The 21595-nt window shown below is 40.2% G+C and overlaps 1 protein-coding gene across 6 annotated transcripts in view; it reads left to right on the top strand.

The window, feature by feature from the left end:
• The window catches only part of oxr1a (oxidation resistance 1a), a 158617-nt gene extending 139699 nt beyond the window's left edge, over nucleotides 1-18918 (top strand). For 3 of the 6 annotated variants that reach the window (XM_037073884.1, XM_037073883.1, XM_037073885.1), the window contains 9 exons: nucleotides 1002-1669; nucleotides 4663-4828; nucleotides 7690-7855; nucleotides 10952-11032; nucleotides 12481-12606; nucleotides 14389-14541; nucleotides 14647-14742; nucleotides 17870-17943; nucleotides 18125-18918. In XM_037073884.1, the coding sequence (XP_036929779.1) occupies nucleotides 1002-1669; nucleotides 4663-4828; nucleotides 7690-7855; nucleotides 10952-11032; nucleotides 12481-12606; nucleotides 14389-14541; nucleotides 14647-14742; nucleotides 17870-17943; nucleotides 18125-18260 (1666 nt within the window). In that variant the 3' untranslated portion in view covers nucleotides 18261-18918. Of the gene's footprint in view, nucleotides 1-1001; nucleotides 1670-4662; nucleotides 4829-6065; nucleotides 6341-7689; nucleotides 7856-7902; nucleotides 9390-10951; nucleotides 11033-12480; nucleotides 12607-14388; nucleotides 14542-14646; nucleotides 14743-17869; nucleotides 17944-18124 lie in introns of those variants that run through there. The other 3 variants (XM_037073886.1, XM_037073887.1, XM_037073888.1) reach the window with 3 other exon arrangements.
• Nucleotides 18919-21595: the final 2677 nt, after the last annotated feature.

Below are 21595 nucleotides of genomic sequence, written 5' to 3'. Positions count from 1 at the left end.
GTTTCAGACTTGTTTTTGTTGCCAAATTCAACTGCTTTGCTAAAATTTGAAACAAAATTGTTCACAGGGAACAGACTGCATATATGACAGGTTCTATTGCATTGTTAGAAAACTGTTTTGAATTGCCCACTTATGTAGCATCATTGAACTTATATCCTTCAGTGTAAGTTGTCAAGAACTATCAAGTCTTCATCTCTTTAATTTTGTAATGTTGTGTGACAGAATATTATTATTAAGTCATTTTAATGAGATGACATAATTGAGTTGCATTATCTAATTTGTTAGTCACATTTTATTGGGTTGTGCTCCAAAATTAACCCATAGTAACTATGAAAATTAAGTTTCAACATGTGCATTTTGTATTCTGACTTTTAATAATAGATAATGGTTCATAAATGTGGTTGATGATTGGAAAAATAAATCAAAATCAAAGCGACAGGTTCTGGATAGTACATTTCCCACGATGCAACTAAACTGTAATAGTATGAGATTTGTATAGTATGATAACCATCTCTCAAGATTATTCTGTCTGTCATTTTTATTATAATTTCACAAAATGTTATGTTCTTACAGATATGAAAAGTGTGTTATTTTAATAACACTAATGCATTATGTCTGTATGAAAATGCAAACTTCATCATAACCAGTGGTTTTCATACCACGATATACCTTGAAACCAGTATACAGCTGTGCCCCTAAACACAACTGAAATGGTCAAACTTCCTGGTCACCGTTTGTATTACAAGCTTCTCTGTAACAGATATGAACTGTCAAGCTGAGATCAAAGTTATTTTCTCAGACTTGGGACGGTTCCTCCACAGAGGTTTCATACTGTTGTTTTCACAGGCTGAGGAATACTAACCATAACAACTAAACTTATCTACCTGTGTGAAATAAGTGTACTACCTATATCGGATTCACAGACAATGCACCTACATGCTGAATGATTTTATTATGTAAAGATTTGCCTCTGTCTCATTGCTTGTCTGTCATGTTGTCAGTGACCTGGAGCCTCTTCCAGCCGAAAGACACCCCTCTCAGCAGAAGGACCCCGAGCAGCGTTTGAGGGAGCCGGGGGCCAACGGCAGTGGCAGCGCAGCCCCACGCAGCACCGAGGGCTCTATATCCGAGGACGTCTTCACCGAGCCAGAGCTGTCTCCCATTCGGGAGGAGGAGCAAGCGTCAAATGAGGACCTCCGTCTGGACAAGTCCTCTTGCGCCTCCACAGAGTCTGTGCAAACAGTCACCCAAGTAGAGGCCACAGTTTCCAGCTCCCAGGCCCCAGGCAGTGCCCGCGGCTCAGTCAGCCAGCCAGAGGAGCCCACCGCGGCAAAAGCAGAGGACAATCCACCAGACACTGCCGCAGAAAATGATAGCCAGTCCCCCATGGGATCCAAGCAGCACAGTGTAGAGAAGCCACCAAGCACACCCACTACCACCAGCAGCAGCACTAGCCAGGCCCAGGGTTCGAGCAGCAGCACCTCTCGTCCAGGGTCCCAAAGCTCAGCCACCCCTGGTGCCGCAAGCACCACCTCCGTCTCAGTCAGTCCACAGGGGGATGCCAACGAGGGGACAGAAGTCTCCAGAACGGACACTATGCAACAAGGCAAGGAGGAAAAGGAGAATGTAGAGCAGACGCCAAAGGACGGCACGGAGAACTCTGCAGAAGGTAAACATACTTTATTAAGTAACAGGTAGAAAAAATGTGACTTGAGGAAAACAGGTATAGGACATTTCAGGTGATGGATCTGGCCTCATGTTGTCTTTGAGCTGCAACCCTAGATCCATATTCTTCTGAAGATGATCAAAGTGAGTTTCTGTCCTCTCTGGCTGCCTCAGAATCACTTCTCTCATGTTGGTTCCTGATAACCTTTCCGGTTCCACTCTGCCTTGGTGCTAGTAATTGGAATATAAAGACGAAAGGAAATGGCAGCCTCTCTGTTGTTATCAGCTTGACGGAGCTAGTCTGGCTTTATGGAGCTTTATGTAGCTCTTTGATCTCAGGTTCTGGATGGTCTGGGCCACTCCTCTGGGCGATAAGCTAAAGCCTCAAACACCACAATGCCACAAATACACCTAATACCCAAAGGGGAAACACGGTGACGATGAAACCCAACATCAAAACGCCTTCAGAGACAGCATTCAGAGAGGTGTTATTTATGTTTGACGTCTGTCTGTGGTTTTGCTTTCATGTGGGTTTAGAAAAAATAAGTCAGTTCCACAAAGCCGGAAATAAACTTATGTTGTGTTCATTGCCATGTTGAAGATTAAAGGATCATACCAGTGGTTTTAGATGTTTTAACCTGTCAGCTATGGGTAGGAAGTTTTATTTTCATCATCACAAACATTCGGTATGTCCCATTCCAAGACACTGCCATTAATCAAAGATAAAACAGGACAACTTCCAGAAACTTTTTTTTTTTTTAAAAACTCAATAAAAATATAATTTATAACTCTATGTATTCTTTTATATATTTTCTAGCAACATATGTTCTAGACACATATGTTACTAACATATGGAAACATATGCAGAAATGTCAAATAAATCATGCACAGGAACACCAGTAATAATGTTACAGTATGTTACAATTCACAAATTTGTCCCAGACTACACAAGTAACTTCTTTAATACTGAGTCTTCCAATGAATTAGCTAATTCTATTACAGAGAGTCTGATATTTTCATGCAATTTCTAAGAATAGACTTTTTGATGTGTTATATCCTATTAATTTAGTTTAAAGACTAAAAACAGAGCCAGGCTAGCTATTGTGCTTTTTCCGGCCTTTGAAATTTTGGAATATTCCCCCAAATGTTGAACTTTTCCCATTAAACAACTTGTTCTGTGTCTAATAGCTGTTGCGCTTCAATTATTGCCATTCATGTTCTGATGAAAATATCATAAGAATGATGTGTATTCATTCATGAATAATTTCTTTAGCCGTTAGCTTATCTTTTATAGTGAAAGATAAGGTGGCCCTATTTGTATTATTGTCTGGCTGCTCAACAGAAATGTGTGTCATGTAAAAAACAGAGGCCAATTTCACATCATACTTGCGTGTTTGAACTGCTGACAACATAACTTGTAAATTACTTTATAGTGGTGTGCTATCAAATTACATTATCCTTGAACGCACCAGCAAGTAGTTTTAAAACAGCCCATTGTCTCTGTATCACCGCACAGTGATGGCAAAGCTTTATAAAGGTAACAGAGTATTCACAGTGATGGATTACCCATCCCCAGCAAAATGATGTTCAATGTACTGAAATAAATGGAGTGAAGTAGTGACTGTGTGGAAGTTAGACTTTTACAAAGGAAAGCAAGATGTAAAGAGAAAATGGCTTGGAAATATTATGCAATTAGTTGTTAAAATATACAAAACTATGGCAGCATCCATTAATCAGTTTTTGTTTGGCACAGCTTTGGTCTTGTTATGTGTCAGTGCCCTCAGTCTGTCACACTCACTGACTCACTTGTGTCCAAATAACCCATTCTAGTTGGACACGTAATTGTGATTCCAAAAAGATTTCTCTCCCCAAAAGACAGTGGGAGAGAAATTTACCATTTTCTCCCCAGCAATTATTGTCACACGGAGAGCCGGGCTGTAAAAGCAGCTCTAATTCACTTGGATCCCAGCAGGGCAGCCCATTATTCTATGCGTATTAGCACAGCCCACACAAGTAACAGCAGCAACTTTGAAAAACAAGCTATATTAACACAGAATTAATGCTTTTTGGAAATTGAATTTTTCACACTGAGCTGTGTTGTCTTAGCAGATCAAGATTATTTTGTATTATGCTAGTTATGTTGAGCTGCCTAACCTGGACCTAATAATATTTGCCAGATTAATGTCACTGCCACATATTGTGCATATATAGGTTATCTAGTTCAGCTTCCTGGGGCTGTGACCTTATAATAAACCATTGATTGTGTACCACGGGCCGAAGACTCAGTGCCACTATTGATTATAGTGTGCCACTCTACTTATTTCTTTCATTTGTTGTGTTTCCGCCAAAATGACTAATGCCACCAGTAGCCAGTGGATATAAGAAAACTAGGTCACATGAATAATCAGTTATCAGAAAGAGAATGCATAGTTACTCAAGAAGATTTAATTTGTTTTTAGGTGACAGATATTTGATACAGAACAAGAACTCGTGATTTTTATAGGAACTGTTGACATGTTGGGAAATACACTTGCTTTTCAGAGGTGTATAAGTATAGACAGTAGGGAGAAAATTAAAAAGCTATGAACCTATAAGGAACATCCAGGTAAATGTAAAACTGGACTTCAAACTTTTTAGGCTTCATGAGCAGCTTTCCCAGTCATGAATTTGGCCCTGCCTCAAGTGCTGCATCCAGATGTACATGCTGGAAACAGATGAACAGCTAGCCAGAGCCAGAGTCCAGAGCTAACAAATCTACAAGACCTGTAAAGCTCACCAGTTAAGTTGTTGAATCTCATTAGTTTGCTTTGTTTCCAAAAAGTTTAGGTAAAAGCCAGAGCCAAACTTGCTCTTTCCATCATTTTCCAGTCTTAATGCTCACAGTAGCTAAGCTAACCAGAGGTTGACTGTGACCTAATATTTGGCATTATGACATGTTATGTTATGACATGACATAATATAATACTTATAGGACCATACGATGATCTACTCCTCTAGGTACAGAGTCTGCAGAGAAGCAGAAGCATCGCTCTCACAAGTTCCTGTGTCTGCGGGTGGGGAAGCCCATGAAGAAGACGTTTGTTTCTAATGCCAGCGCATCCATGCAGCAGTATGCTCAGCAGGGCAAGAAACATGAGTACTGGTTTGCTGTGCCCCAGGAGAGGTGAGTGCCTCTGCTACACCTCCCACTACCCCTGGACATTTGAATACAATGAGTCATCTCTGTGGTATCCTGAATAATGACAGAGCAGCCTCTGTTAAATAGGGGGATCAGTCCATGTGCAGTGCCGCAGACTTTATTTTTTATGTAGAATGCTGCAGGGATTTGAACCATGCGAACTTAACTTACATAATAGTGAGCTGAGGCACCTTACCTCCAGTACTTTTAATATTTGAAACCAATCAAATATGCATTCTTTGTCAGGTCTGACCCCCTCTGTGGCTTCTGCCCATCTCCCTGCACTGCCTCTGCTAGACAGCAGAATGATTTATTATTCATTCACTCTGCAGGAAACCGACACACACACTGGTGCACACACACAAGCTCTTTGCATCGTCTTTTAAAAGCGTGTGTTTTTTCTGTTCATTTTGTATCCTCAGCATGCTTTACCCCAAAGATGCTCATGCTCTTTTTCCGACCTGCCATGAATTCTGTAATGTTTGATATCAACTGAAAATAGCCCTGGCTTGTTTGTGTATTTCCAAGTTGGATCACTCCATCTGGATGTACAGTTTGCCAAGTCAGCAGTAGTCATAATTACATTAGCACTGTTGAAACTTGAACACATAACAAGAAATTGATGTGCCCTTCCACACAAGTTGCCTAATTTGTTAATGTGGAAAATTGAACTCAATTGCGGCAATAGCTTAATTTGATAAGTCCCCTGTCTTAAAAAAAGCCATTCATCTGAGCCAAATCTGGAATTGATTGTACATGCCAAAGTCATTGGTCTCCGTCTATAGCACAGTGGTGCCACTTTGTCTATTGTATCTTCTAAGAGATGAAGAGCCAAAAGGGCAAAAATGGAAATCATTTCATGAGATAATTCTGATCACCATCCCTGAGTTTCACAGCACATGTCTTGTTTTTTAGTACATGTGTCTATACTTTAACAGCATCAACACACATATTTCTCTCTCAGGCTGGTAATCACATTTGAATCAGACAAGCAGCCGTGTCTTTTGAAGTTAGTCATGGTACCATAAATGCTTCGAGGTTATGCAAAGTCTTCAGTGCCTCAGTGCAGTAATGACACTGAAATCCCCCTCTCCTCATTATTATTCACTGTGAACTTCAGTTCATATGAAGACTTGCTTGTTGCAGCTTTGTTGTTTTCATCCACAGGTTGCTTAGCTACAACATTTCCCACCTGGAAAACAAGCTTGCTGTGATCCACACAGCTCTTGGGGATGACAGCCTAGGGACATGGCAGATTCAAACCTTGTATTTAAAGACAGGGCTTGTACATGTTACTGCTCATTATCTTGGCACTCTAAGCAGGCTACGGTGCATGTGGGCGGAGCGATCATAAGCTGTTCGAACTGACAACACAGCAGCTCATACTTTCTTCAGACACTGCAAGACTCTCTGTAGCTTGACCTAGATGGGAGGCGACCCGCGTGATGTCTCTTTAAGTGCCCTGGCAATAGTGTGGGAAGAAAGGGAGGCTATTGAGTGAGCCATACACAGCCATGACACTGAATACAACCTACTGAATCTGCCACAGCTCTTTCACGTCTACAAGCCAAAGCAGTGCATGACACAAACTGCGCTGTGTATTTGCCAGTAACTTTTTCACAAGTTTTGCCATACCATCATATCATACCCTAAACTGTTTACATAGCTGACATTTTTTGTTTTAAACAGAGATGTTGTCCCTGCCCAGGGCAGGACTGCAGAAGTAAATTAGCTTTTAGCTAACTGTGATATGGTTAAGATTATTTGCACTGTCCCTGTCAAATAAACAAATATCATTACCACTTAACGTTTTTTAATATCATTTTGATAAGGCATCCAAATACGTATCTAGACACATAGACTTCAATACAATTCAGGGACAAAGCATTTTGAACACAGGACAAGTCAATGCAATACAATGGAATCTAATGCAGTTTTATACATTTGTTTTCCATGATAAATTAAATTCTATAAAAGTGATATTACTTGAGATTTGTTGGTCTGCATTGAGGTGTTCCAAACTTGTTGTAGAGTGGAGATGCAATCCAGAATTAGCAGCAAAGCTTCAATCAACAGATTAGTAAATCTGGGAGCATGCCATTTAACTTTTGACCAATTGTCCTGGCATTTTTAATGTGAAAACCAATTTCCGAATCTTCTAAGTCTTTACATCCATATTCACAATTTTAATGTGTATTGTGAAAGTTACCAATTGAAGTGACAAACTGGCAAAGAACTTTCAGCTGATTCTCATGAACTCTTTTCCAGCTGCAGCTCCTGTTATATCCACCAAACCCTACCTACACTTACACTTACAGACAGTTATAGTTCACGAGTAACTGGTGAATACATTGGAACATTTAGCAGCTAGAGAGCCAGATATTTTTCTTGTGAGATGGTAGAGAAAAGACCTAAAAGAGTGAATATTGGGCCTGGATTAATTGGTTGTCCTGAAATGACTCCAAATGCTAATGTTGCTCTGTGGCTGTTATGGTGTGGAGATAAGCAAGTGATGGCACAAATTTTTGCCTTGATAACTTGTATACTAAATGATAATATGCACATATTGTGTTTATACATTGTTTTGCTGCCCCCAAATGGACATAAAAAATCAATGTGTGCAGACTGTTTTTTCCCCCAAATATGCCAACAATTTCACAAAATGTGCTAGCTTGTGTGCCAAAATACTTAATAACATAACAACAACACATAATATTGCACTGAGAAAGCAGCTTTAACACTGCTTTATTAGCACAGAGGCATTGAATGACACGTCAGAAGATAAATCTCTCCAGCATTTAGCCAAGCCTCTACTCTCATAGTTATTCCTGTGTGTCTTTTCCCAGGTCAGACCACCTGTACGTGTTCTTCATGCAGTGGAGCCCAGACATGTATGGTGAGGGGGTCAGGGGGATGGGACAAGAGCCTGGGTTTATGGTTGTCAAGAAGAATGAGGTCTCAGAAACGGCTGAGGACGAGCCCATCACTGACCTCAATGTAAAGGAGTGGGAGGTAAGGTTTACACAGCTAAAACTGTTCCCTCATCTTGCTTAAAGTGCACTTGTTGTGTTGTCTCAAACCTCACAGACATGGATTAAAAAATATTGTTTGATCCATAACCTGTGAAACCAAAATCTTACGTGGTGTATATTTAAGTTTATTGTTGTATGTTAAAGTACATTTGAGATAAATGTGTTGATTTTCTTTCATTATGCAATGCATAGTGCAAGTGTATTGTGCTGACTTTGGTTTTTTATCCATCAGAATTGTGTAATCGTCAAGCCTAAGTTTTGTATTACGCTTCTGTATTTTGTGTACTGCTGCATATTTCTTGATTTGATAGTAAATTTTTGTGTGACCTTTCTATCACATGTAAGTTATCTGAGTTGTGTGAACACTTGCTTTGCTTGGAAATGCGCTTCTCTGAGCTTCCAACCAAAGTGTTTTGCATGTTTGTGTAATCGTTCACTCCTATCAGTCGATGTATTGTAGTTTCATCACGTGTGTGACTGTCACAAGTGTTGGTCAGCATTTGGCAACTTATTTTGCTGAATGGCAAATTATGAGTTGCTCAGCATATGCAACAATCCTGTTTTGGGTTGTAACCACACAAACTCATGTGGCACTGATGAAGGTTCAGACTGTCTTCCCTTTCAGTCAAACTAACTTCTCAAATTGTCTTTATTGTACATTTACAGAATGTAGAAGTAAGTCTAGGAAGAACTGTTGCTGGGGTTGTTTTTTGTCAGATGAGATTGTTAACAAGCCTGTTGATAATGAAAAGGATGCATTCATTGTATGAAGAAATTGATACGATGGAAGCAGTGCCCTGGATTTAAATTTTAATGTAAATGAATGATGTAGGAAACAAAGTGGACTGATTTGTTTGTCCTTGGACATCTGGCAAACAGAGGCTGCATGATCAATTACATTTGAATAAGTAAATAGGAACCTGCTGCTTTAGTTTGTCCTGCTGACCATGCCTGAACCAAATAGATCTGCCTTACTAACACAGGTTTGTCAAACTAATGGCTTTGTTTTGCAAAAAAAAGACTCGAATTTACTTGTAAAGCTAGTCAGCGTTTTATATTTATTATTTTATTTGTTTCGGCTTTGATGTGAACGATTGACGTGAATGGTGTTTTGTCGTTATTATTATTATTTCTTTAATCTCTGTTTATCGAAATGAAGGTTTATGGGACAGTGGTGTTACTGTGTCTTTAAACCAGTCGGGTATGGGACGGGATCGTCGTTTTTCGTTAAGCCAATGGCGAGCCGGGGAGTCTCCTGTCCTGCATTGTTATTGGATTTTAGCGATGTCACACAAATCGTTCGGCATAGAGACCCCACTGGAAAATAATGTTTCTATTTTAGTCGAGCAGGCTGCCAGGCTTCATACCAACTCCGTTTTGTCTCGGGGCTACACGGAGAGAACTTAAAGGATCTGTAATGTGACTTCCCAGCTTCAACCTCGCCCAGAAAGCAAGACATGTTTTCTAGGAGGGTGAAAGACCAAGAGAAAAGGCTGACCCCGAAGTACACATGTGTACGTTTCTTACGCTTAGTTCTTGTTTATGGTCTCCAGCAATGTATATTCGTGTATGTTCTCATGCTGTTGTTGTTAGCAAGCCATGCTAGCTCGCTAGCGAAGCTAACTAGCCTGCTAGCCATTTAGCCGGTCCGGTGTAGTTCAGTGACCGGTGATAAACAAAGTGGCTACTATCTGACCACTGTTTGTCAGTCAGGAGAGTGCTCTCATCTGTTGTCTGTCCTCTATGCGCCGTGTGATGGGATGTGTGTGGCTCTGTGAGCTGTCTCAAAGTTTCCAAAGCTAAGTGCCAGTTAATAAATGTGCCTCCTCTTTTCATTCACCAGTTTCTTTAACATTACATTAACAGATATTTTTCAGAGATAGTAAATACCATGTTGTCTTTATAGTTTGTTTAGTGACTGTTTATGATACATTTGACACAGTATTTGCTTCACTGGTCACATCCAAATGCTGACCTTTTTCATGATATTGATCTCTTCAGAAAAAGGACATTTCATTAACATTGAAAAGTCAGCAGCAAGCTAGCATGCAGCTAGCTTACCCCTTTTCAGGGGACAAATGTACTAAAGTGCCTTCAGCTGGAGGTGAAGTGAGGCGCAGATGTATTTTTAATGAGGGCTGTAGTTTACCCTCTCTGCTACATTATTGAGAGCTGTAAAGGGGCAGCTTGCTACAAAAAAAAGTAATTTACACCAAAAGTAACAAGGTGAGTGAAAGATTAGATGTAATTAAAGGCAGCCTATGATATCTGTGCCTAGACAGTTTGATACTTATTGAAATGTAGACATAAAACTGTCTAAATTCACTGTATGTATGTGTGTGTGGCAATGATGGCTTTGTTTGTCTCGTGCATGAGGCTTTAAATATCTTCCCTGCACTGAGACACAGTGGACTATTACACGCCAACGTTTTTTCAGTGGCAGAACAGAGGCGGCAGCTCAGTGTGCAGCGTGGGGTGTAACTTTGTTGGAATGTAGCCATGCTTAGGAGGTCATTGTTTTGGTCTGTCTGGGCTGTAGTTTTTCGGATTGTTCCTGACAAACAGAGAGTGCGTTAAAGCTCACGGACTTGCCAAGTGTTGTTGCATCAGTCGAAACCTCTGTTATTTTGTGTTGAGTGTTCCAGCATCAAAATCATGTGTTTTTCTGAACAGCCTTTACACTTATAAATATTTTTGTATCCAAGAACAGTTAATGGTTTAACATTTGCTTTCTGCTGCAGTGTTTTTCTTTTGGTCTACATTAACTTTTATAACCGAAGCATCTGGTGGTGACACTGAACATATTACACAAACATGCAAAATGACTGAGTACTCTGAAATGCCCCATCCCCTGCTCTATTACCTAAAGTAAACTCAGGTTAACATTGGCTTTCAGCCTTTGTTGTCAGTTAGTTTCTCCAAATTTCAGACTTTTAGCTTTTTTATAGAAAGATTTTACTGAAAGTACACTACTTGGTGCGAATAATACCTTCCAAAACTCACACTGTCCTCTTCATAGTCGGCAACAGATTGGCAGAGTTTTATGTTCCACCTGTTCCTGTCTTTGTACTACCAGGTAGTGTCTCTGACGGAGTACCACCGTCGGATTGACGCGCTAAACAGTGAAGATCTGCGCTCTCTCTGCAAACGACTCCAGGTGCCCTGACCAGCACTGTCTGCCCCCTTTCTCTGCTCTGCTCAGCCCTGCTGCTGTCCACATCAACATGGTCTCCCATAGGCTCTGTTACTGCAAGCTTTAGCTGCTACTGATATTGCATACTAACCTCCAAAACTCATGTTCCTGTTGCTTTTCATAGAGTAATATACATAGGTTTAATGAGTTTTTGGGCTCACAAAACCTATTCCCAAAACTTTGCTGTACAAAATTAACTTGAAATACATCCTCTAGAATTTGACTCAAAAAAGATCTATCAGGTCTTCACAGAAAACGGGTTCGGCTTGTTTGGAGTGATGAGGTTTTCACGTGACAGCAGCCTTATCTCCGTGTGTCAGGCTTTTCCCCTTAGACTTGTGTCATGATGTATTTAGTGCTTCAGCAAACTAGATCAGTCTGATTATGGCGATAGTAATAATTTGCTGTCTGTGGTGGCTGTAGACACACATGTAGATTTTGTATAGGCCACACATATGACTGCCTCTTAAGGAAAGTCACCTTTTTCTTCTTAAAAAAAAAAAAAAAACTTGGATGCTCAAATGAGCTGAATACAAATAATGTGGCCTATGGTGCAGAATGACCAAGAGATATTAAAGGACAAAGAGATGGTGTGTTTGTGAGAGAGTAGAAGTAAGACGTCTCTGTCAGGTTGAATGATGTTTTCTGAGGACAATGCAGGTAGGTCCTATCTGAATGAGAGCTGAAACATGAGAGCATCCCAGCCACCAGTGGTGAAGCGCTCCACAATCAGCCTCTGTTATCGAGAAAGATAAATAACCCGAACAGTCCACTGGCCTTAGAAAAAGTCAAACAGTGGAGTGCAAATTATTCATTGGGTTGATTTCCCATTCACTTTGCATTCTCCTCTCCCAGACAGTGTCTCTGTCTCCTAGTTCTGCCAAACCAGTCCTGCTCATCTGGCATTGGAGAGTGACAGGAGGATATTCACCTGTCATCATCAAATTGTTGGATCATCAGTGTGTTGCTAGCAAACGCTGTGTTTATGATTTTGCAGGAACTTGGAAAAATTGGAGCATTTGTTGCTCGGGTCAGGCTATGGTTAAAGGCTAGTTAAATTATGTTGACTCCCCAGCCTTATCATAGTGCTATTTAATAAAACCCTTTTCCTCTTTGGAGTTTATCACCTCAGATCATACATTTTGCTCATCTCTCTGTGTCAAAATAATACAAGCCTATAAATAGTCCTAGTTTTAGCAGTTCACAACTTGTGAATTCTGACTGCCTTAGTACTGCAAGTCTCACAAGTTAAACTTGCTGTATCAGTAGCCTTGTATGATGCAAAGCAGAACTGTAAATGACAGTAATGACAGTAGCTGTAGTTGAACCCACTCCATCTCAGTCCTTTATGGAAGTCAAACTACTCCTTGCCCTTGTGTACATGCCTGTCTGACATTTATTTGTACTTGTAGATCACCACCAAGGAAGAGGTGAACTCCAAGCATGGCGCATCCATCAAGACAGAGCTGGAGCCAGACACATTCAAACCCAACCTCAGAGAGGCCAGTGATCTCCTGGAGGCCGACCAGATAGAGAAGGTAAAGACTGCTTTATAAACCTGTTCTAATATAACACTACATACAAGTATGCTGTTCATATATAGACGTTAGTGACTTGTTTGGTGATATTCTATACTTATGGTAAACAATTCATATGAAGAAAAATGACAATGAATTGATTCTGCTTTTGTGTGTGTGTATATCAAAGATCGATATAAATAAGCTCCATTGTGTCAAAACCATTAAGAGCATGTTAATGAAGCATGTTGTCACACTGGGTGACATGTTCATTTATTCCACAAAACAACAGCACTGTAGTTGCATTTTGGCTAGGCCTATACAATATGAGTGATGACAATATAACTTGCGATGAATAAACAAATATTCAAGTTTGCATATTATTAACTATACAGTTAATGCGTCTCTCCTGAATCCAGATTAAGTCCATATAGCAGTGTGACCGAGCAGCTCCGTCACTAATTGTAGCGCATATGCACACACACAGCATATTTCTCTGTGGTGTCGCTGGCTGCAAGCAGCACACAAACACACACACATTCGCAGTGAGAGGAAACTTTCATGAACTCGTCACTTTCGCCAGCCGTCTGCATACCACAAATAAGTCAGTGTGTGGGGAAACACTGTGTTTTTAGTGTGAACCTGGTGGATTGCAGGGCTTGTCACAGATGAGATAGTAAAGTTGGAAATTATAAAGAAATTGACTTATGCTTAACTATTTTTTTCTATTCATGGGATACGTGAATACAACTGAAAAGAAAAATCTACTAACCTCACTCATTAAATGGATGTGTTTTATCTCAGATGTAGTCTGTGTTACCTGTGGTTGGCTCAATTGCTAACATGCAAAAATTGAGGAGTTGCTGATCATTTCACTGTCAAATGTTGTCACATCTGAAACAAACTAAGTCATCCCTTCCAGAGCTCCCTTTAAGGATCATTTGTCAACGGCATACTTGCACATCTGCCTCGCAGTTGTTCGAAAGGGGGTGAAGACTGTACCTGTGACAGAACACAAACAAAACATTTTTGAGACATAAACTTTGTATGTTGTTTGAGGTGTGGTGTACGTCTAGCAGGCTGTGGAGGTTAATACACAAACATTCACACATGCATGGCTCCAAATGAGTCCCAGTTGGCACAATGACCAATAGATTGCCAATATGCGGCTTCCTATAATCACCCTTAGGACAGAGCTCGGAGCTCAGGCACAGCTCACAGCAGAGTTGAGTTGAGCCAAGTCGGGGCTCATCTTCGCGTGGCTACGTTTCCAGCTTGCTGATTACAGGAAAGCTTCAGTTCCACCAGTGGAGGATGTGCTGCTGAACCAACATGAAAAAGGACTGACCAATTATTGGAAAGCAAACAGAACGGTTAATGGCCTTTGTTCCACTCAGAGGAAATGGTGCAGCATACTGTAAAAAGTTGTCATTTTAATTCCATGTTTCAGTCAGCGTCTGTTTTATCTGTCTATTAACACGAAGCATACTCTGCACTGTTCCTCCAGTGCCTTTGTTGGCTTTATCTCCCCATGCACCACAGCCGCCGTTAATCCTTCAGTCTGTCAGTAGCAGGGCAGCAGGCTCTCTCAGGGAGTGCTGGACCTCTCTTTCTCTTGAGACGGCTCTGTGTTTGGAGCCCTGTTACTATTCTTTAAACGCCAGACAGTGTTAAAAGGTCACCGCAGATGTAATTGAGCATTGGTTGCTGTGGCCTTTCTGTGTTTCATACCCTCTCTCTTTTTCCCTCCTCCATCCTTCCTTGTTCTTTATTACCCCCCCTCCCACACACACACGCACACAGCTTGCCCGGAATCTCCCACCACGGACCATTGGGTATCCATGGACGTTGGCTTTTGGTACGTCAAAGCATGGCATGAGCATTAAAACACTGTACAGAGCCATGCAGGGCCAGGACACCCCAGTGCTCATGGTCATTAAAGACAGTGATGGCCAGGTAAGCTTTCAGAGGCCTTAATTCATCATGGCAGATTTCTCTGGTTGATGGTTTAGTTACATCTCAAGTGTACAGTAGTCAGTTGTTCTTCTTCTTTGTTTCCAGGTATTTGGTGCGTTGGCATCTGAGCCTTTTAAAGTCAGTGATGGCTTTTATGGCACAGGAGAGACCTTCCTCTTCACCTTTAATCCAGAGTTTGAGGTACGACACCTTCCTCACTGTGAGGATTGGGTTTAAATTTTCTTAAATTCTTACATAATTTCAGGTTCACATTTTTATTTTGGGTGTGTACTAGAAAATGCTGTTGTTCAGAAACATAATATTTTGCTCATACTGTCTATTGTTGCAGCACTGCTTTTCACCCTCTTAGTCCCCATCTCTTAAAAACCGCCCTCCCAAAAAAATCTGGTCAGCAGGCACTGCCAACAGTGTTTCCACATCAGCTCTGCTGGTGTTTTTGTGACCACTTGCGGGCTGGGGGTGTGGCTAAGGGTGGTGACTGTATAGTAGTGACTTCACAACCTTACAGAAGTCTAGATGGCTTGTTAAAAGGCGAGCTGTGTGCCTTTCTTTTTGAAGTGAGACTTTTGATACTGCAAATCTTACTTTCTACAATATTGGCTTTTAAAAGTTGTGCATTTACATTTTCAGTTTTGCTAATATGTGCAGTACACTCTCAGAAGACATAGAGCAGCACTAGTGTACATGTGGCTAATACTGCTTTTTGAATATTTTCAAATTAACAATGGGTCAAATGACTGTTGGTAAAGGGAATGGTGACAAGCCATTAGAAAATTACTACCCAGTTCTACAGTTCTTCTCACCTCAACAAAATTTTAGCATGTTCATTGCTCATTCTTTTGCTTTTTCTGCTAACTTGACTGTTTTAATTTAGGCTCATCACTGTCAACAACCAGGTTTCTAGCTATTTTCGATGAAAAGACTTTGATGAGCAGACTGTGCACCAAATAACAAAAACCTTTATTAATAAACAAGCTGGTGAACACAGTGGAGCTAAAACCAACCTGAAAGGAGAGCTAATATTTGATTTACATTTATCTGGTGGACACAAATATGACTTCAAATGAATGCTAATGTTGCTTTGTATCTGCTGGATGTTTAAATAAGCAGCTGTTTGCGAATGCATTCACTAGGTCAAGTGGCACAAATAAGAAAAAGGTTTTAATGCTGTTAGAAGATACTGTTGTTGTTCCACCAGGGCTCAAACACTTCTTACATTAGAGAGTAGAGGCAGTATTGAAACACATGCATATACACACATTTCCAACACAATTCCTCTCTAAGTCTTTTTCAAACTTGTTCTTAGTTCCACACAACAGCAAAGTGTGTTTATTTACTACATACTTGAACACAACTGTATAATGCACTGTGTAATAAGTGCAGTGCGATACACCATATAATGTATTCTGTGAATTTGCTCGCTTGTCACATACCATTCTCGATGCATGTGACACTCTGAACACATGCAGTAATACAGATCTGTTTGTACATCCTTATACAGGTTAATATTCAACGTGTTATTCTTGAGAAACACCTCACAGCTCAGTGACATTTAATGTTTGTAGCTCACAGTCTTGATTATGCTCTCTAGTTGAGAGTATTTACACCGCATCTTTACAACCCAAGGTCACTGAGATGCATGGGCTGAAAGCAACACATTGACTGCATCTGGGTTAATAACAAGAACTTGTACCACAAGGGAAAAGAAGTGGTAAAATGCTACTCGCTACTCTTCGTATAATGTCAAAGAACTGATTTATATGGCTTACACTATAATGTAAGTTGTTACTCTCTAGGCGCCTCACAATTCAATTCTGATTCAGAGGGCTATTATGCATTTAGATAGTCATTATAAATCTGCATCTTGATTTCTATATATTATTTATTTATTCTCACTGTGTGACTACTTTCTACTTTTAAAGAGGTCATATTATGCTAATTTTCAGGTTCATACTTATATTTGGGGCTCGTAGCAGAATAGGTTTACACATAAAAAAAACGAATATACACATTTTTCTCATGTGGTGCATTGCTTCAGCATTAGCATAGTTTGGAGTGAGACATCTTGCTTCTGTTCAGTCTTTAGTGAGAGTTTCACATGGACATTACTTAAGAGGCAGATGCAGCCAATCAGAGGCAGAGTAGTGCAGGTCATGCCAAATGAGGTAGTGTGATCCAAGGACGCTAATATTGACTGAAAACACAGCTACAGCTGGTAAGCATGTTGTGGTACAGTCATATTATAAGCTACAGCAGTAAAGGCTCGACTCCACACCAGGTGTTGGAGGCAGTGCAGGAGCAGTGCTCTCTGGGGAAAGAGTAACTCCCTTTGGCCTGGACTTTGGGTTTTTTCACTCTGCAGACCTTTCACATGCACAAAAATGCTACAGATCTCGTTCCATATTAGTATTGATAAAGTGTGAACATAACTGCCATTAAATACTTTTGCTAAAGATGCCTTTTGTTCACAAAAAGTATTTTGTATCCCTGAGGATATGTAAACTAAATTAAACATCTGCATGCATTGCATAGTAAACATGACATGTTGGTAGATGTACAGGACATGAGGTGTGTGCTGGCTGTCTTTTTAACATGTTTTTGGCCAGCCAGACGAGCCTGTCTGCGTCCTCTGGCTTGAGGCATTTCCATTGTGGCTTTGGGGCACATACCAGTTTTTGGCATGTGGATGAACTTCCGGCTTTTCCACTGTATATACGGGCCATATCTATATGCGATATGCAACGTGACTGCATCCGTAAAAGCTGTTCACCGTGCCTCTTTCTTCTCATACGGGACACAATGATAAATGATTCCGCTAATTTTGTCTGCTTCATAGCGGGTGTTTGTGGGCTGCCGCACTCCTGTGTATCTTGTAATGAACAACAAGTGTCCCGCTGTGATAACATGCGTCTGTTTGAGATGCTGAAATAAATGGGTCGGTCCGCTGCCTTCAGTTCAAACAGACCGTGGTTAGTTCAAGGTCCGACACTACAAAACCAAGCTACTGACGAGACAGTGCCTTTTAAGGAATAAACTCTTGGCTTGCTGCCATGTTGTTGTGTTTGTGTCTCTGTGGAAAGTCAAAGCGGGGGGAGGGCATAGCCCACTATAAACTACGGGAGCCTATGAGGAGTCGTAGCAGAGCAAGTTAAAGAGAAAATAGGCTTTACTTTTTTTCTTTTTTTTTAATCATCCTAAACCACAAACTCGAATTAATTGATTTTACAAATGTATCGCCTATCCCTAGTAAACATTGAATATGTCTTACAACATTTTTCTAATACATGCTCTTTTGTGTCTGCAACAGGTGTACAAATGGACAGGTGACAACATGTTCTTCATCAAAGGAGATATGGACTCCTTAGCTTTTGGTGGAGGGAGGTGAGCACACAGTAACAGGAATGTAACAATTCAAGCCACATCTGTTTGATTTGACTCTGATGTTGCAAGAGAACCTAACGTGAGGCTACCAAATGAAATAATGATACAAAGAAGAAGATAAAGTGTGCTGATTCACATAGGCACTTTGAGAAATATTGACTTTTGTTCTCTTTTCCTTTAGTGGTGAGTTTGGCCTGTGGCTGGACGGAGACCTCTACCATGGGAGGAGTCACTCCTGTAAAACATTTGGGAACCCCATGCTCTCGAAAAAGGAGGATTTCTATGTGCAGGACATAGAGATCTGGGCTTTTGAATAACAAAACAGTGCACCACAGGGAAAAAAAACAAGTCCTGCTAAGGGCAAACAGAGGAGTCCTCCTCCTTTAGAACAATGGCAACGTCCCAAACCTAACTGCACATCACCAGGGCTCCCCAGGCCGGAAGCCAGCTATCGGATGCTTGTTGTGCGTTACTACTGCAGTTATTACGGAGCTTTTTTTCTTTGTGAAAAATTACCTTTGTGTGTATCTTGTTACAGCCTTGTGCAGCGTCTTTGCAGAGTAGGGGGAGTGTGTAAAGCAGTGAAAAATGATGGTGAGATGAGGTTGTGTCAGGGGGATGAAGAGAGGGAGGCATCCAGGCTTGAAGAGGCAAGGACCATCGGAGCTCCTCTCATTTGAGAGGTGGTGAAGATGATGGCGGCTGAGGTTTGGGACTGCTGCGAGAAGAGAGAACTGCCCCACTGGTCCAGATTGTGTATCTGAACTTTACAGAACCTCGAGGAGTCCCTGCACCCTCTCAGACCCCCTAGAACTTTGTTCATTCAGTAGGATGTTACTCACTGTGCTGTCAGCCTTGACGGAGAGAGACCCAGTTTGAGGGAAATAAACGAGACAAAAGCTGAACACATTCCATTACTCTTGATGATGGTGGAGTGTCAGAATAAGTTGTGATTTGCAGTAAAACTCCAATATATACAAAACTCATCAGCAGCAGGATACGATGACACTTAACTCAGAGAGGAGAGGATATTTGCCGGGGGGAGGGAGGGGTCGGTCTTTTTCAGTACAGTACAGTTTTGGGTTGTCTTCTGAGGCTAAACTATAGAGTATTGTGTATTGTAGTCCTCCTGTTGTTCACTGTCATAGCACATCATCTGAAAGCACATAGCTATAATCAGATCACCCATCGTCGTAATGTTCTGTTCAGTGGGTGTATGTGTGAGTCCAGCTAACACCAGCTCCTCTCGCAGGATGCTGGCTGTACTGTTTGTAGACAGTAACGTGTTGCAATAGATTTGTGGAATATGCAAATAACTGTCCTGTGACCTCAAATACCCGCAGGTCGTGGCATTTTTGCCGCCACCTGTCGCTCTTTCAAGAGAGAAACTTGTAAAGCTTTTACGTCTTGATACACAGTTGCTTTTCTGGGTATCATTTGAAAAGCCTGAGACGTGGTTAACTGTTTTACATGCATATATGACAATTATATATTGGTATATATGATTATATATGGATTTATATAATCATATATATTTTGCTGTTAAGTGTGACAGTGATCTCTTTGTGCTGATATTTCAGCTATTACAATATAATGTATATTACCCTGTAAATTAATGTTAAAATAGTAGATTTGTTCACTATATATATATATATATATATATATATATATATATATATATATATATATATATATATATATATATATATATATATATATATACCAGAATCATATATATACATATATATACTTATATATATATATATATATATATATATATATATATATATATATATATATATATAATATATATATATATATAAATATATATATATATATATATATATATATATATATATATATATATATATATATATATAAATAAAGTGTGGATTGGTGGGTTGCTTCTAGCACTTTAATCTGGTGTAAAAGCGTCATGGCCAGGTTCTTATATTCTCTTAGCAGTAGCTGTACAGTACTTCTTTGTTTAGATCATTAAGATGTTAACTGTTAGTAGAAAGCTTGCTGCTACCAATATCAATAAGGGTTTGCCCTAATGCTCTGTATGTCTAAAAAGGAGGATTACTCTAAGGTAGGAAGGGGGGGTTGAACGTGGTCAGATGTGGCAGCAGGGCTGGTTTCTCTCCTCATGTGGCTGTCAGGTGAGTCTCAGTAGGTACAGGTAGGTATGCAGGCAGACTGACCTCTGACAGGCAGATGATGGCGGGCGAAGGGAAGTGTGTACAGAACATTACCCTCCCCAGGAGCTTTCTTCCCCCCTTTCTGGTCTTCCACACCAGTATTTGTGTCCTTGTGGAGCGTCACAAAGAATAATATGGATAATTCTTCCAATTATTTCACCAGAATACAATGTATCAGTGATGTATAAATAACAATAAAGCTGAATTAATTGTTGTAGCCTGGGATATGACTGGATTTGTGCCGTGTCTTTTTCTTAAGTTTCGTTACCTTTGTTTTAAATCCTCTGACTTCATGACAAACCAGCGATAGACAGTGGTTGCTGGTATATTGAATCAAAAATGTGCCACTTCAGCAGCGTTGAATTAAGATACATTTATCTATTTATAAATGTCATTACAAATTGTCCAATTAAAGGTTCATCACCTTAGAATAACAACGAAATTTCAGATTAATAATTGAGCTGTTCAGTATTGGCAGGGGTCCTGCTGCTGCTCTGTAAGTTTTATAAGTTAATTAAGTCATTCACTGCACACACACACCTTTAAATTATTTACCTGGGCAGCTGTCTTTGAATAAGAGAAATTATTAGGGGGTAAAAACTACATGTTCAGGTCATTCATTTAAAAACAGAACAGTGAATTAACTGGTAAATGTAATTATGGCTTTATTGGTCTGTTTACCTTCATGCTGCGTCCTGTAAAAGCAGATTAATCTAATCGATTGATGATAGAAAGTAGATTCTTAGTTGTGAACTCTAGTTAAAAATGACTGTCGACCCTTACAATGGAGCTCGGCCACTTTGTAACTGACCATGGTTTGAAGTGTAGATGCAGGAGTCAAGAGACATAGCCAAAGGAAATGGATTCAACATCTTTAAACGTACTGTGACCACAACAGAAAAACCAACATAGCCTGCCTGACACATCGACCCCTTGGTCTTTGAAAATCTTTACATGCTTGTGCATCTGATGAGTGTGATTGTACTGTACCTACAGTTCTTACTGTGCCTTGTACAGTGACCTTGAATGAAGTTAGATTTCTTTCTAAATAAAACCACAAATTGATCAACTTGGTTCACCAGTTAATCTCATAGTGTCAGTGCTCCACATCTAGAAACTATAGTGATGAACATTAGCATTGCCACAATGTAGAAATTGTTTTAAAAGATGAATTTATATGGCAAGAATAACAAATGAGGCCCCTCTTTTGTCTACTAGCTGCTTTTACAATCATTAGTTTGTTTTTAGATCATCTTACCCACCTAGTTTATTTGTTCTTTTTACACCCCTGACTTATTAAACATAGAAACATTCCCTGGTCACTAGCTAACTACTACATTTATTCTAGTAGAAAAGAATAATTCCCACTGTGCTTTATTCAAACCAACCCAGATATAATTAGCCGAAGCAATATTGAAAACTCTTGCAGTCTCAACAGGTTATCATGGTCC

Source organism: Acanthopagrus latus, chromosome 17 (genome assembly GCF_904848185.1).
Source record: "Acanthopagrus latus isolate v.2019 chromosome 17, fAcaLat1.1, whole genome shotgun sequence".
NCBI classification, from domain to species: domain Eukaryota; kingdom Metazoa; phylum Chordata; class Actinopteri; order Spariformes; family Sparidae; genus Acanthopagrus; species Acanthopagrus latus.
The sequence above is the reverse complement of the archived record's forward strand: the minus strand, read 5'-3'. Positions and strand labels throughout refer to the sequence as shown.